At 43.9% G+C, this 16,883-nt stretch overlaps 2 protein-coding genes across 6 annotated transcripts in view; one reads left to right on the top strand and one right to left on the bottom strand.

The window, feature by feature from the left end:
• Nucleotides 1-4,254, bottom strand: part of Usp34 (ubiquitin specific peptidase 34) — a 269,176-nt gene extending 264,922 nt beyond the window's left edge. For all 5 annotated transcript variants that reach the window (XM_087216017.1, XM_087216020.1, XM_004867234.4 and 2 more), the window contains exon 1: nucleotides 3,749-4,254. In XM_087216017.1, coding sequence (XP_087072143.1) covers nucleotides 3,749-3,791 — 43 coding nt within the window. In that variant the 5' untranslated portion in view covers nucleotides 3,792-4,254. The remainder of the gene's footprint in view (nucleotides 1-3,748) is intronic.
• Nucleotides 4,097-14,628, top strand: LOC147826940 (uncharacterized). Its single transcript, XM_087216022.1, has 2 exons — nucleotides 4,097-4,460; nucleotides 14,430-14,628. The coding sequence occupies exons 1-2, from the start codon at nucleotides 4,163-4,165 to the stop codon at nucleotides 14,585-14,587; spliced, it is 456 nt and encodes a 151-aa protein (XP_087072148.1). The 5' UTR covers nucleotides 4,097-4,162; the 3' UTR covers nucleotides 14,588-14,628.
• The last annotated feature ends 2,255 nt before the right edge of the window (nucleotides 14,629-16,883 follow it).

Genomic DNA, 16,883 nt, shown 5'->3' with positions numbered 1-16,883 from the left:
AGCTCAGTGGTTTCGCCGCCTGCTGCGCAAGCACAAGGACCCGAGTTCGACCCCCGGTACCAAAAAAAAAAAACAAAAAACCAAATATAAATTAAATAAAAATAAACAGAGTGGGTAGAAGTCAGTCCTTACAAGATCCTTAGCCTGGTTCCAGGTAGACTCCAACAGCCTCTGAGCTGTAGGCAAATCTGTGTGCCTTGGGCCAGGGACATAGCTCAGCGGCACAGCACCTGCCTGGCAAGCACAAGGTCCTGAGTTCGATACCCCCATATCAAGAAAAAAAATTTGTGTGCCTATATCCACATGAATGTTTCCACTGAATTTATAGTCTGAGATTCTCGGGACTAGAAGTATAACTGGAAATATTAATATTCTCACCAAAACCAATGGCAAAATAAATGTTCAATATGAAACCCCTATGCTTATCAAAAACTGAGCCTAACATTAAAGCCATATTATCAACATTACATCTATCACTAAAAGACAAAATTTTCAGATTATACATTTACTGATGTGTCCAAGGAGGATTCTTTAAGTTTGATCAATGTTTGTAAATTTGGTTAAGAAACAGGTTTAGGTTTTTATTCTTCGTACTGGGGATTGAATTCAGGACCTTGCTCTTGCAAGGCAGGTGCAGTGCTGCTGAGCTAAATCCCCGGCCCCTAGGTGTTTTTTTTAAATATAATTTTAATAATATCTTTTTCAACATCAACTTGAAACACACCACCAAAAAAATACGTAATTTTATTTCTTCTCCTGCATGATCACTATTATAGGGAGTTACACTGAGAGATGAATTATAAGCACATTATTTGGGGGCTTTAATTCTGAGTTCTTAAATCAAGGTTGAAATGATACTCATCTCAGTACAACCTATAGGGAAGATAAAGGACAGAGAATAGATAATTACTGAGAGCAAGATTACAAGAAACACTTTACTTTGATTAAACAAATTTTTTTTTTTGTACTAAGAATTGAACTCAGGACCTAGGGCTGTCGAGGCAGGTGGGAGAACCACTGAACTAAATCCCCTGGCCCCCCACCCCGATTCAACAAGTTTTATCAAGCTTCAACCATCATGCTCATTATCATGCTTCATTCATCACAGCCATGGAGAAACATTACCATGGTAAAATATACTAATACCCTCGGCTCTCAGAGACTTTCACAATCTTATGGTAGGGATACAGGAACTGCACAAAAGAAAACCATGAAAATAATTTTAAAACAACTACAGAAGGGGATCAGGGATTTAGCTCAGTGGTTTTGGCACCTGCCTTGCAAGCAAAAAGTCTTGAGTTCAATCCCCGGTACCAAAAAACAACAACAACAACAACAAACTATACAAGGGGCCGGGAATTTAGCTCAGAGGCACAGTGCCTGCCTCACAAGTGCCAAGGTCCTGAGCTCGATCCCCAGTACCAAAAAAACAACTATAGAAGGCTGGCAGTATAGTTCAGTGGTAGCACTTACCTGCCAAGTACAAGGCCCTGGCTTCAACACCCAGTACTCCCCTAATCTGCACCATTCCCTACTCACACAACCACACACATTTCCACATGCACATGCAAAATTATAAAAAACAAAAAAGCAACTGGTAAAAGCCTAGTGTAAACTACATGGCTAAAGTAACTTAAAAAAAAAAAAGCATCGCTATGAGATTAGTATTTAAGAGGCAAATTTTTTTAAAAACCCTTGAGAAGCTCAGTACTTTCAAAGACCATTAATTAACTTACACCAAAATTCCAGGGGTTTCCCAGATAATCTTGACTAGGAGCTGTTATTGTGATGGAAATGTCATCTTTTTTCAAAGGACAAGATGAATAAATTTTAGCCAGGTATGGGCGCGCACATCTGTAATCCTAGCACTTGGGTGGTTGAGGCAGGAGAACTGATGCAAGTTCCAGGCCAGCTTGGGCTATATGAGTTCAAGATCAGTCTGAACTACGTAGCAAGACTTGTCTCCCAAAAAAATAAATAAATAAATTTTAATTTCTTTAGATGCTATGGTTTAAATTTTTCCTACTTACTGGGAGGACTAGGGCAGGAGGATCACAACTTTGGGACCAGCCAGGACAACTTAGAGAGTTAGTGACACCTGTCTCAACAACAAAAAATTTAAATAATCTTAACTGGGTGCAGTGTTTAACACCTGTAATCCCTGTAATCCAGCATTCTGGGAGGCTGAAGCAGGAGGACTAAAATTCAAACCCAGCTCTAGTAATCTGATGATTAAGAGACCCTGTCTGTCTCAAAATAAGTAACACAAAGGGGGAAGGCAGAGCTATGGGGATATAACTCAGTGCAAAGGCCCTACGTTCAATTTCTAGTACTGCCAAAACAACAACAAAAAACCCACCAGCATTTCTAACTTGAGAATAAAGTCACAATCACACGACTTATATCTGAGATACAAATTACTCAAAAAAGTGCTGAGGGGGCTGGAGATTTGGCTCAGTGGTTTTGCTGCCTGCTGCGCAAGACCAAGGACCCAAGTTCGATCCCCGGTACCAAAAAAACAAACAAAAAAAAGTGCTGAGGACTTTACTCATCTCACAAGCGACCTGCACCAAAAATAAGTGTCTCAAAATACAATCAACCTTAAAATTCTAAGAAAAATAAAGGATGACACAAATATTGGAAAGTATATTTGGAAGAATCAGGCAAAAGCCTACTTCCACCGGTCAAGGAAGTAAATACACAGAGGGTAAATTAGAACACTTCTACTTTTCTTACTACCTTTGGTAATTAAAGTGAAATTCAAACACAAACAGGTCGGTGGATTTTACAATTGTTTAAATGAACCATAATATAGAAAACAGGTAGTTTGAAAGTCTTTATTACACAAAATACAAGTTCAAAAATCACATGAACTGTTCATAAATGAGCATTTTTCTCAGTAAGCATTTTTTTAAATTGATCTTTTCATCTAATTCACCACTTCCAGGCCACTGGGCCCAGAAGCAGTTAGCTTATTAAATCGTATTTCTTTAAACTGAAATAACATCTTGCAAGACTCAAGAATAACATTTTCTTTAGTCTAGCCAGAAAATATCAATATATGGTCTTTAGTAATAAACAGTATTAAGAAATAAGGCTTTTCATTCCATGAGACAGGTCATGACTGTCTCGTGCAGTGCTCTCTCCGTAACAGATTTTGCCATTAAACGACGAATATATATTTTTTTAAAGGTATGAAGATTCCAATCATCACTGTCACAGTTCATTTTCAACTATTTAAGGACTGGCAGATCGATTTAATACACCCACACGCACCCAAGGGAGGAAAAACCACTACCCTCCTCCCCGGGAATTTAATGAAAACGAGCAGGTAAGCGAGGCCTCGGCAGCACGCTGGGAATCAAAGAGGGCGGCCGGAGGGCTCTGACTGCGAAGAAGAGCTCGTCCTCCGCCACCACCTCCCCTCACCTCCCGGGTAGGGCAAAGGAGACTCATTAGTGCCTTCGTTAATTGACACCTGTAATGAGGAAACTTTCCGAGAGCGCCCAGGCCCTATCGGGCCGAAGCTCCACGGCGGCCGCCTCTCCGGCACCCAGGTAACCGGGAAGGCCGGGCCTGAGGCGCCGCGCCACCACGCACCTTCCCAGGCCACTAGGCCCGCACGCCGCCCGGCCCAGCCCGCCCCGGCCGTGGCCTCCCACAGGCCCGCGGTAGTCTGGGGAAGCCGGAGAGAGGTGAGGGGACCCCACACCGCGTACCCCGACAAGCCGCCACCCCGGCTACTTACTTTCATTTAACACCTCCACCAGGTCTGCGCAGTTCTCGCACATCGTTCGGCCGCCGCCCCCCCCTCCCCCGCTTAGGATCGCACTGACTGATCCCTACCGGCGGGGGGAGGGGAGAGGCGGAGGAGGGGCCCGGCTGGCCGGCGGGGCGGGGAGGGAACGAGGGCGGGCGGCGGCGGCGGGGACGGGGCGGGGAACAGAAGGGTGGGGGAGGGGGGCCGGCGGTCCCCGGGGCGGGCGGGGGAGAGGAGGGAGGGCGAGGGGAGGTGCGCGGGCCGGAGGGGCGCGGAGGCGCCGGCGGCGGGGAAGGGGGGAAGGACGGGGGAGGGGAAAGGGAGGGGCGGGTGGGGAAAGAAGCAGCAGAGTCACTTCACCGACCAGACACCGCGGCCACCGCCGACGCCGCCGCCATTTTAATGGAGCGCTCGGGTTGCGCTCGGCTCTTTCCGCCCAGGCGAAGGAGCCCACGAGAGGTGCCTCGCGCTCATTCCTCCGCCCCACCCCACCCCCGCTTCTCCCGCCTCGCCCTCCGCGCAACACGCCACACGCTGCACACTCAGCCGAGGCCGGCTGCCGCCCTCCCTTTCCTCTTCCGTCCGGCCCCTCCGCCCTCGGTCCACCCCTCCGCGCGCTCGCACACCCCGCCCAGCCCGGATCTCTTGTCAGCGGCCGGAAGGGAAACGCGAAGCCAGCGCGGCCGTGGGGGGAGTTCGGGTAAGAGAAGATGGCGGAGGCGCCAAGCGGGTCGCTGCATTGCCGCGTCGTCCACCGCCGCCCACCCACCCCGGGGGCTCGGAGCCCGGGCTAGCGCCCGGTCACTTGGGCCGCCCTAGTCCCCGCCCCTGCGCGTCGCCTTGTTTCCTCCCAGCCCACGAACCGGAATTGGTGCGGCGTTCTGAAGCTTTGGGCCGAAGGGAAGTAGGGGTTCAATAGGGTGTCAAGCCGGGGCGCTATGGCCCTCTCCCCGCGGAGCTTTGTGAGAATGGAACAGCCCAGGGCCCGCCTTAACCTGCATCCCTGTTTATCGCTACCCTGGAGTTCTATGAGGCGCATCCATCTCGAGCTGGGAGATACCTTGACAGGACTAAATGGAGGGGTGGAGTGGTAGCGCGGCGTCGCCCCGTTTTCACGCAAAAGGGTGCCTGTCACCTCCTCACCTGAGACAGAAAACAGTAAAGGCTCTGACGTAGTGGAACCACAGGAAGGAGACCCTCAGTTGGTTTGGCATTGTGGTGACAATTAGATAACCTTAGGAAAATTTTTCTAACACCTATCTGCATTTACGCTTTCTGTACTAATTCCTGAGTCCAACGTGTCTGTTTAGGGATGTGACTGCAGAATCCAAAAGATCATAATATTCTCAGAACTGTTACCAGAGCAACTATATTAAGGAAGGTCCTAGAAAAACAAAATTTGAAAAGAAAAATAGTAATAAATATAAAATTTAAAACTTTTTTTAAAAGAAAATTTCTATCATAATTTTTTAAATAGATTTTGTCTAGATTATGTCGCACTTATATTCCTGGCCCACCTTGCCCAACGTGCTTTGCCTTTCCGGTCTTTGAAGTTGGTGCTATAAAGTTTCTCCCCAACCTGTTTTTTGTTTGTTTTTGTTTTTTGGTACCGGGGATCGAACTCAGGTCCTTGCGCTTGCGCAGCAGGCGGCGAAACCACTGAGCTACATACTTGGCCCTCCTCACCCTGTTTTAAGTTGTTCAGTGTGAGCAGTAAATTTTGGCACATAGCTATTTTGCCATAGTCTTCCCTTTTTCCTTGTTTTTCCCATGAATCTTGGATTTCTTCTCACTTGGTTTTAGATTCTGTAGCCAACAGTATCCATACAATGTTCATTGCACCTCCACCTTTCTTTGCTGCCAATCCAAATTTTTTTCAGGTGGCATCAGTCAGACCCTGATCTTAAGGGTTTCCCCAAGGAATATGTGTGATTTGTTTAAAACCAACAATCAAAACAGGCATAGTTTAAAAAAAAAAAAAAAAAAGGCATAGTGGCCTACGCCTGGAAAGCTGAGGATCACAAGTTTGAGCCCTGCCTGGGCAACTCAAGTGAGGTCTTGTCTCAAAATAAAAAAGGGAATATGGGGATATAGTTCAGTGTGGAGGGTATGGGTTCAATCCCCAGTACCAGAGGGAGAAAGATCATTCACAATATAGCTCAGTGGTAGACCACTAAAGACCCTGGTTCAATCCCCAGTAACACCACCACCACCACCACCAATCATGGTAATTTGATTTCTCTAGAGTTGACCATGTAATTGAGTTCTTGCACATTAAATTTAAGGAGAAATATGTAGGATGGGTCCTTTGGAAAGAATTGCCCTTAAGAAAAAAAGGAATATGCCGGGGATTTAGCTCAGTGGTTTTGCCGCTTGCTGTGCAAGCACAAGGACCCAAGTTCAATCCCCGGTACCAAAAAAAAGGAATAAACTCAACTGACAGGCCTTTAAACCTTCTTTCTGCCTGAACACATAGTCTTGATGCACAAATTAATAGAATATCCACTATGTAATTTTTTTTTTCTGTACCAAGATTGGAAGGAACCCAGGGCCTTTGCACTGAGATACATTCCCAGCCCTTTTAAAAAATATTTTATTTTGAGGCAAGGTCTCAGTTGCTAAAGTCCAAAGGCTGGGTTCAAACTTCCAATCCTTCTGCCTTAGCCTCCCCACACTGCTGGGATTACAGGCATGTACCACTAGCCCTGCCTTTTTTTTTTTTCTTTTAAGCATTTAAAATGCGGCTGACAAGCCATATGAAACATGTAGCAGGGCCGGGGATTTAGCTCAGTGGTTCCGCTGCCTGCCTCACAAGCGCAAGGACCTGAGTTCAATCCCTGGTACCAAAAAAAAAAAACATGTAGCAAACCAGACTTAGTCTATGAGCTGTAGTTTGTCAATCCCTTACCTATTTCATTTACTTGTTATAAAGGCACAGAAACCAGTAAAAATAAGGTTACCTGGATCCTATCTCTAGACTACTAGTGTTTTGTCCTGGCTTGGTAATGTTTATCAAGAAAGACCTTTTAGTGTTCTAGAAAGGGATGTATACTATAAGGATAATGAAGCAGGTGTTGGGCATGGTACTACACGCCTGTAATCTCAGCACTTAGGAGGCTGAGGAAGGAGGATCACACCACATAAGTTTGAGGCCAGGCTGAACTGCACAGTGATACCCTGTCTCAAGAAAATACTGAAGCAGAAACTCTAGCAAAATTACCCCTAAATTCAACACAATACCGGAGATTGAGCCCAGAACCTTCCCACTGAGCTACATTCCCACACACACCACACCCCTTTTTTGTGGGGCGGGGTATGTTTGGTTTTTTGAGACAGTCTTGCTGTGTAGTTCAAGCAGTCCTTGAACTCACAGCAATCCTGCCTCAGTCCCAGGAGTGCTGGGATTACAGGTGTGTATCACCACCCCTTTTTACTTTTTGCAACAGGATCTCTCTTATGTTTCCCAGACAGGTTCTGAAATCCTCCCACCCCCACCCCCAGCCTACCAGATTGCTGGAATTACTGGTCTGTGTTGCCACACCCAGTACTCCTAACTTCTTTTAAATCTGATTTTAAAAACAGTAATCAGCAATCATCATTCTACCTTTGATAGTTTGAAAAGTGATAAGGATGACTATTTTGCTTAAATGTCACCACCTACTGGTAGAATTAAGCTTTATAAAAAAATACAGTTTGAAATTTCTGATTTCTAAATTTGCACTATAGGTATAATATCTTTCTAAGTATTTGTCTGAAAACCAACTCTAAACAATTATGTAAAATTAATATTTTCATGGAAATTATTTTTCCTTAACATTCTGCTTGCTATCATTGAACATAGGTTTTTGGTGTGGTTTTTGTTTGGGTTTTTTTGGTACCAGGGATCAACTGAAGACCTTGAGCTTGCCAGGCAAGCGGTGGAACCACTGAGCTAAACCCTAGCTCTTGTTTTTGTTTTTTTGGTGTGTTGGTTTTTGAGACAGGATCTATCTCACTTTGTAGTCCAGGCTAGTGTTGAACTCTGTATGTAGTCCAGGCTGGCATCAAACTCGTGATCCTGCTGCCTCAGCCTCCCAAGACCTGGGATTACGGACATGTACCCATGTACCATCATGCTCAGTCAAACAGGAGATATATACTCAGGTTTTTTTTTGGTACTGGGGATGGAACTCAGGATCTTGTGCTTTCCAGGCAGGCAGCAGAACCAGTGAACTAAATCCCCGGCCCCAGGAGATATATTTTTTTTTTGCAGGAGGGGAAGGCAGTACTGGGGATTAAACCTACCTAGAGCCTTTGCACTGAGATACTTCCCCAGATGTCTTTTGTTTTGAATTTGGAGATAAAATCTTACTAAGTTGCTAATTTCCCAAACTGGGCTTGAGCTTGTGAACCTCCTGCCTCAGCCTCCTGAGTACCTGGAATCTTGGCATGTACTATCATGCCCAGCCAAACATAGGAACTTGAGTGTATGAAGTAGAGGTATTGAGAATTGAATCCAGGATCTTTGTACTGAGCTATAGTCTCAGGCTGTTTTTTTTATTACTTCTTCTGAGACAAGATCTCACTAAATTATCCAAATTGGGCCCAAACTTTTCAATCCTGTGCAGCTTCCCAGAGCACTGGGATTTCAGATATGTACCACAAGTCTGGCTAAACATAGCATTTTAACCTTTATCTTATCATCTCTTGAGTTTGGAGTTGAAGCTGGGTGTTAATATTGGAGACCATAGTTACTGCAAAATTTACTTCTCTTACACCACACATCAAAGACTATTTTGGGTAGTTATGGCCTTTATTAGATAACAGGTATGTTATTTTATTCTTGGCATACCAGTTAGCTCGGGGTTTAAATATAAGCTCAGGAAATTGCAGTTTCATTTTTAAATTGTTTGGATTTTTTAAAAATTTAATTTAATTTTTGGTTCCAGAGATCAAACTCAGGACCTTGCGCTTGTGAGGCAGGCAGCGGTACCACTGAGCTAAATCCCCGGCCCAGGTTTTTTTTTTTTTTTTTTTTTTTGAGACAGGATCTCACTATGTTATTCAGGATGGCCTTGAACTCACTATGGAATGCAACTCATGGTGATCCTCCTGCCTCAGCCTCCCAAGTTCTGGGATCACAGGCATGTGCCACCATGCCAGAATGATTATTTTTAAACAAATTGCTTTATATCACTTCCCTATTTAAAACCTTTCAATAATTTTCTCTGTTTAGAATAAACTCTTTAATTAGGTCTTCTTCAACTTATCTTTCACCTTTTTTCTTTTTTTGGTAGTACGTGTTTGTAGTACATAATATTGATTTTACCATGGAGAATTGGTAAATGTACATAACACATCTTAATTCTCTTTTATTTCACCTTTTATTTTTAGAGATAGTGCCTTGCTATTGTTGTCTAGACTGGCCTGAAGCAGTCCTCCTGCTTTTAGCCTCTTAGCTGGGACTACATGTATTCACCACTATTTCGGACCTCTACTTTTTTTTGGTACCAGGGATCGAACTCAGGTCCTTGCACTTGCAAGGCAGGCAACGGAACCACTAAGCTAAATCCCCAGCCCATCCTACCTCTACTTTTAATGTCACTCAGTGCATTCCAGCCACGCTGGCCTGCTTTCTAACATTAAAAAAAAAAAAAAAAAACCACTTTTCTTTCTCTGGGTTTTTGTATATGTTGATTTTTCCTAGAATATGCTCTCTAACTGTGGATGTGTGGTGCTGGGTATTGAACCCAGGGCCCCTCCCATGCCAAGAAAGCACACACCTGTAATCCCAGGTACTCAGGAAGCTGAGGCAAGAGGATCACAAGTTCAAGCCTAGCTTGAACAATTTAAAAATAAAAAGGGCTAGAGTGGGCTGGGGCTTTAGCTCAGTGGTGCCGCCACCTGCCTTGCAAGTTTGCAAGTGCAAGGTCCTGAGTTTGATTCCTGGTACCAAAAAAACGGGGGGGGGGGGGGGAGGCTAGGGTTGTAGCTCAGTGTGAAAGAAAAAAGAAAGTACCAGTGAGCTACCCACCAGCACTTTCTAATTTTGAAGTAGTCTCTCATTCTCAAGGTTTTTTTGGTCTGGTCTGGTTGTTTGTTTGTTTTTTGCGGTACCAAGGATCGAACTCAGGACCTTGCCCTTGGGAGGCAGGTGTCGTGCCACTGAGCTAAATCCCCAGCCCCTGGTTTGATTTTTTTGAGATGGCAGTAATGGTGAACCTTTAGAGCTTTCAGTGATACAAACAGCCTGCTGCAGCTCACCTGCCTTAGGTTCACTACCACTGAGATGGGGTCTTTCTATGTAGTTTAGACTGGGCTTTAACTCACTATGTCGTCCAGGCTGGCCTTGAAATGACAATCCTCTTGTCTCAGCCTCCTGAATGCTGGGATTACAGACATAGGCTACCACCCCCAGCTTCATTCTCAAGGTTTTAAAGTAAACATTACCATAAAATATAACTCCCCATCCTTCTAGTATTTCCTTACTATGTCTTCTCATAGTATATAATTACTTTATTTCTGTGTTTGTTTATATCGGGAACATATTAGACTGCAAGTCCAAAAAATTCAGTCAAGAATGATTTAAGGCATGGTGATTCATACCTGTAATCCTAGCAGTCTGGGTTTTTTGAGACAGGGTCTCGCTCTGTAATTCAGGCTGTTGAACTCAGTATGTAGCCCAAGCTGGCCTAGAACTCACAGAGATCCTCCTGCCTCAGCCTCCCAAGTGCTGGGTCCTAACACTCTGGGAACCTGAGGCAGGAGGATCACAAATTCCAGTCCAGCCTGTGCAATTTAGAGACCTAGAAAAATCCTGTTTCAAAAATTAACAGCACCCAAGGGCCGGCGATTTAGCTCAGTGGTTCTGGCACCTGCCTCGAAAGCGCAAGGTCCTGAGTTCAGTCCCCGATACAAAAAAAAAAAATTAACACCCAGCATGGTGGCACATACCTGTAGTCCCAGCACTTGAAAGGCTGAGGTAGAAGTAAGGCTGATTATTGTGAGTTCCAGGCCAGCCTGGGGTACATAGTAAGCTCAAGGGCAGCCTGAATTACAGAGCAAGACCCTGTCTCAACACCCCCCATTAACAACAACAACAATAAATAATAATAAAATACAAAATAATTCTGTTTCCCCACCTCTGTGCTATGAGAAGCCCTCCTCTGCCATGCCATCCTGCCTTGCAGCCGGATGATGATGGACTGAAACTGTGAGCCAAAATAAACCTCTCCTTCCATAAATTGTGGGTGTCAGGTGTTTTGTCCCAGCAACAAGGGAAAAAACAGATAAATTTTGGTACCAGAGAAGAGGGCTCCTCACTGTGACTGTACTTGACCTTGTGGTTTAGATGACTTTGGAACTGGTTGAGGAGGAAATTTGGAGAGGTTTGGAGATGCTGGACAGAGAAGCCCTAGAATGCTGTGAGCTGAGCTTTATAGGAGATTCTAGTTGGAGCTCAGAGGACCTGAATGCTGATAGAAATGCAGACTGTAAAGACCAGGTTCAGAAGGTTTCAGTTGGGAACAAAGACTCCATTGGCATGTGGACTCCAGGCCATGTGTTATGGTCTGGCAGAATATTTGTCTACATTATGCCCATGTCCTGAGACTGTGGGAAACTGAGATTAAGTAAGGGTAGTGAGATAATGTGGTAAATTTTGGGGTTTTTTTTCTCGTACTGGGGATTGAACTCAGGACCTTGCACTTGCCAAGCAGGCTCAGCTCCACTGAGCTACATCCCTGGCCCTAATCTGGTAAATTTCAGGGCAGCCCAACATTCAGGCTGGGGCATGAGTACTGTTGGAGGCTTTTAGCCAGGTTTATACTGAAAATCAGGAGCAAAAACATTTTCAGTTTCCCCAGAAGAAAAGGGTGGCAAAGTTGGAGCAGAGGAGAGCTTAGTTGCTGAAAAAATAACATTAAAAAGAAGCTAAGTGCTTTATAACAGGACAATAGAAAAGATGGCTTGGAACATCATAGGAACAAACAAGACACCACATTTACAGGCTCAAAGTTGTAAAAGTTAAAAGATTTTGCTTTGAGAAGAGAGCTCCAGGGCATTGTGCTTGACTGTGGCTGCCTAGGGAATTTGTTCCCTGGGATTTGATTCATAGCACTCAACCAGCCAAGCAGTTGGAGACCATGGTACAAAAGAAGTTGGCAGCAGACCTTGGCATCACCCATGTGGTACTGTCTTTACAGTCATACAGAATACAAGAGTTATGAGTCAGGGAAGCTTCCACCCAGATTTCAGACGGCCTGGGAAGCCAAGCAGTGTGCCCCTGAAAGGGCAATATGTGCAGCTGTGAGAGTGAAGATAAAAATGCTCTGGAGACCCCAGGATGTTGGAGAAGCTAGGAATGTGGAATGTCTGAGAAAAGCCAAAAGCAGTGAGCAAAGAGAGAAGCCCAAGAGAGAAGCCATGAAGGCTACAATCACTGGCATTCACAGGGGCAGGGCCACCTAAGTCATTAGAATTTGCATCTTGCCAGAACTTTCTGGATGAAGAACCACAGGATTTAACGTTTTTCCTGCTGGGTTTCGGTCTTGCTTTGGTCCCATAGACTTCTATCCCCCATTCCTCCCTTTTGGAATAGGAATGCCCTGTGCCCTTGTATGTCAACAGTGTTTAACTTTCTTTTTGATATTTACACACTTAATAAGAGTTTGCCTTAAACCTCATAGGAGACTATGGACTTGGACTTTTTAATAATGCTGAAACTGTTAAGACTGGTGGCTGGGTGTGGTGGCACATGCCTATAATCCTGGCACTCCAGAGGCTGAGGCAGGATTGCCGTGGCCAGCCAAGGCTTCATAGTGAGTTTAAGGCCAGCCTGAACTACACAGCGAGACCCTGACTCAAAAAAAGTTTTTTGGGGGGCCCAGGAATTTAGCTCAGTGGTTCCACCGCATGCCTTGCAAGCTAAGGACCCAAGTTCGATCCCCAGTACCAAAAAAAAAAAAAAAAAAAAAAATTTTTTTTTTTGGTAACTCTTAGAAATGTAGGACTGGGCCAGGGATTTAGCTCAGTAGTTCCAGCACCTGCCTTGCAAGCACAAGGTCCCAAGTTCGATTCCCGGTACCAAAAAAAAGAAAGAAATGTAGGACTAAATACGTTTTTGCATGAAGAGTGCAGATGAGTCCTTTGGAGTCCAGGGAGAAATGTTAATGGCTTAGATCTAAAATGGCCCCCAGGGCTTCATGTATTTGGAAAGAAATTGAATTATGGGGACATTATATCACATACCTTTTTTTTCCCCAGTACTGGAAATCAAACTGAGGACCTTACGCTTGCCACTTGCCAGTCAGGCGCTGCGCCACTGAGCTACATCTCCGGCCCTTAGATTATGGGGACATTATAACAACTTACTGTTAGGAGGTAGGGTCTGGTTAGAGGAGGTGAGTCACTGTGGTTATTATATCTCCCTTCCTGGCTCCATTCTTGATTGTGCTTCCTCAACACCACGCTATGAGCAGCTCCCCTCTGCCAGGCAATTCTGCTATGCCATCCTGTCTTGGAGCTGGCCTACTATCGACCGAAATGTGAGCCAAAATCTGTTTAAGTTGTGGGTGTAAGATATTTTGTCCCAGCATGATAGATTCCAGTTTTATTTCCCAGGATTAACAGCTTTCAGTACCCCAAATCATCTAGCATGTACAAGTTTTTATTTTTATGTTTTTTAATTTTGAAAAAATAGGATTATGTCATACAAATCCTGCTCTTTTGTGTGTGTCTGTGCAGGCTACTGGGAATTGAATCCAAGGAACACTGAACTCCATCCAAGCTATTTAAAATATTTTAGCCGGGGATTTAATTCAGTGGTTCCGGCACCTGCCTTGTAAGCGCAAGGTCCTGAGTTTGATACCGGATAAAAAAATAAAATAAAATAAAATATTTTATATCATGTACAGGTACACATTCCCTATGATGAATGATCATTATGTAAATCTAAAATGTACCAATAAAAATTTTTTTGGGTACCAGGAATCGAACTCAGGTTCTCATGCTTGCCTGACAGGTGCTGTGCTGCTGAACTACATCCCTGGCCCAATAAAATTTTTTAAACAATAAATAAATATATATATATATATTTTTAATCTAAGTAGGGTATAGTGGCACATGGCACTTGGAAGGCTGAGGCAGAAGGATTGCCGAAAGTTCAAGGTCAGCCTAGACTCTATAAGGAGACCCTGTCTCAGTCAGTCAGTGAATCAAGTCAAGAGGCATGTTCACTAAATCACTTAGTGGCTCAGGCTGGGTTTGAACTGCCTCAGCCTTCCAGTTTGCTAGGATTACAGGTGTGCATCACCATGCCTAGTCTTTGCTTTACAAAAAAAAAAGTTACAGGCATCTCTCCACGTTAGCAAATGTTATGAGTTCAGTTGTGTTTCCCAAAATTTTATATGCTGAAATCCTTACCCATAAGATTGTATTTGGAATGTAATTATATATATATATATATATATATATATATATATTTTTTTTTTTTGGTACCAGGGATCGAACTCAGGACCTTACACTTTGAAGGCAGGCGCTGGAACCACTGAGCTAAATCCCTGGGCCCAGAGGTTTTTTTTTTTTGGTACCGGGGATTGAACTCGGGACCTTGCACTTTCGAGGCAGGAATGTAATTATATTTAGAGATAGAATCTTTAAAGAAGTAATTAAGATGATGTCATTAGTATAGGTCTCATGATGGGAGTGGTGTCCTTATGGACGAAGCTGGACTCTGATGTGGAGAGGGGAGACCATTTGAATGCACTGGGAGAAGTCAGCCATCTACAAGCCAAGCAGAGAGGCCTCCGAAGAAGCCAGCCCTGGGAATACCTTGTTGTAGATGTCTAGTTTCTAGAACCTAAGAAAATAAATTTCTGTTATTTAAATCACCCAAAGCAGTACTTAATTATGGCAGCTCTAGCAAACTAATTCAGTTAATGTACACATACTTTTTTTTTTTTTTTTGAGACAAGGTTTTTCTTGCTGTGTATTCCAGACTGGCCTTGAACTATGTAACTGCGGTAGCCTCAAACTCATGGCAGTCCACCTGCCTCAGCCTTCTAGGTGCTGGGACTACAGATGTGTAGTACCACACCTGGCTTGTTCTTTTTTAAACACTCCTCCTGGCTTGAACTGTCCCATCAAGTTGGCCAAGGCCCATTGGGACTGTCCCATGCTGCCAAACATTGGTGGTTCAAGCTAGCGGGAAAGTAATGCATTCAAATCACTCCCCACCCCACCCCTAGCCAAACAAAAGAATTAAAGTCCCATTATGAACATGTTAACAGTAACACAGTATTCTTTGACATGGGTAACAGTAATACATAATATATTAAAATGTAACAATTTTTTTTGTATTGTATTTTTTTTTTTGGTGTTGGGGATTGAACTCGGGTCCTTGAGCTTGCACAGCAGGCAGCAGAACCACTGAGCTAAATCCCCGGCCTGTATTGTATTTTTTGAGGTAGGGTCTTGTTACGTAGTTTAAGCCAGCCTTGAACTTATTATGTAGTTAGCCATGAACTCATGGAGATCCTCCTGCTTCAGTCTCCCAAGTGATGGGAATAAAGGTTTGTGCCACTACACCTGGCTGAATACTTCGTGCCACTACACCTGGCTGAATACTTCTATAATAAACAAGCTTATACATTTTTTTTTCTTTTTTAAAATAATGAAAGAGCTGCAGATGTGGCTCAATGTAAAGGCCCTAGGTTCCGTCCTCAGTACCAGAAAACAAAACAAAACACCTGGTACTTTGTCTGTTGGGTAAGATACACTTTCAGGAACAAGGAGTACTTTGTACAGCAGACATTAGTCAGCATGATTTGTTGTTTTGTACTGAGAATTGAACCCAGAACCTTCAAAACTTCACACTGAGCTATATCCTCAGCCCTTTATAATTTGGAGACCTGGTCTTGCTAAATTGCTAATTTGCCCAGGCTGGGCTGGAATTTATGATCCAGAGTGCTGGGATTAAAAGACTGGAGGGGCCAGGGATTTAGCTCAGCGGTTCTGGTGTCTGCCTCGAAAGCGCAGGGTCCCAAGTTTGATCCCCGGTACCAAAAAAATAGAGACTAGAAAATTTTTGGAAAGCATGGTTCAGAACTACAAATTACTCCTACAGATCATGTTGGAAGTTGTTAATATTTGCTACTTGGAACATACAATTAACTTTCAGAATATTGCTATTTTTTGTTGTAAAATTGAAATCAGGTATTTATCATACAATGAAAACACCAAGAGTCAATGAAACAGTGAAAAGCGAGTCCTTTCCCTTCTTGTTCTTCATATATGCTTTGTGTGAAGGGTAGGTGATTATGAAAAGACAGACCTATAACCACATAAGATGATACAGCCACCGATTGCTAACTCACAACACAAATGAGTGCCTATGTGACAAATGAATTACCCAACTTGTTTTTTTTTGGGGGGGGTTTTTTGGTACCAGGGATTGAACTCGGGTCCTTGTGCTTGCGCAGCAGGCAGCGAAACCACTGAGCTAAATCCCCAGCCCCCCAACTTGTTTTTTACCTTGAAGATGAATCTGACCATTCTGAGAATATTTGGAAAATTAAAATTTTCTGAATCTTACATAATTATCTTTGGGTTAAAAATGTACAAGTAGCTCAGTGGCATGTCTGTAATCCTAGCGTCTGGGGAGATTGTAAATTTAAGCCCAGCCTGGGTAATTTATCAATTTAATGAGACCCTGTCTCAAAATATTTTAAAAGGGATACCATATAGTTTTAACACTGATCTTGGCAGAATCAAATAGTGGTGGGAGTTGACAATACAGTAGTATTCTTTACTTCCTTTTGAGTTATGGATTCCTTTATTAATATCTTTTTGTTTTGTACCAGGAATCAAACTTAGGGCCTTGCACTTGTGAGGCTGGCGGCAGCACCACTGAGCTAAACCCCCGGCTTTTTTTTTTTTTTTTTTTGGGAGACAGAATCTCACTATGTAGTTCAGAGACTGGCCTTGAGCTCACTATGTGGCCCAGGCTGGCCTCAAACTTGCAATAATCCTCCTGCCTCAGCCTCTCTCCAATGCTGAGTTTACAAGTGCGGCACACCACACCCAGCCCTATTCTTGTTTTTGGTACGGGGGGGCGAACTTGGGACCTTGTGCTTGCAAGGCAGAG

Source organism: Heterocephalus glaber, unplaced genomic scaffold, assembly GCF_053883595.1.
Source record: "Heterocephalus glaber isolate CG9 unplaced genomic scaffold, H.glaber_assembly_v1.0 deba00001457, whole genome shotgun sequence".
Classification (NCBI taxonomy): domain Eukaryota; kingdom Metazoa; phylum Chordata; class Mammalia; order Rodentia; family Bathyergidae; genus Heterocephalus; species Heterocephalus glaber.
This window is presented reverse-complemented; position numbering and strand designations above follow the sequence as displayed.

Excerpts from the sequence above, each read along its gene's own strand:
- LOC147826940 (XM_087216022.1), top strand. The coding sequence starts at position 4,163 with ATGGAGCGCTCGGGTTGCGCTCGGCTCTTTCCGCCCAGGCGAAGGAGC. Across the intron at positions 4,461-14,429 it reads CGGCCGTGGGGGGAGTTCGG|GTCTCATGATGGGAGTGGTG; the intron begins GTAAGAGAAGAT and ends TCATTAGTATAG.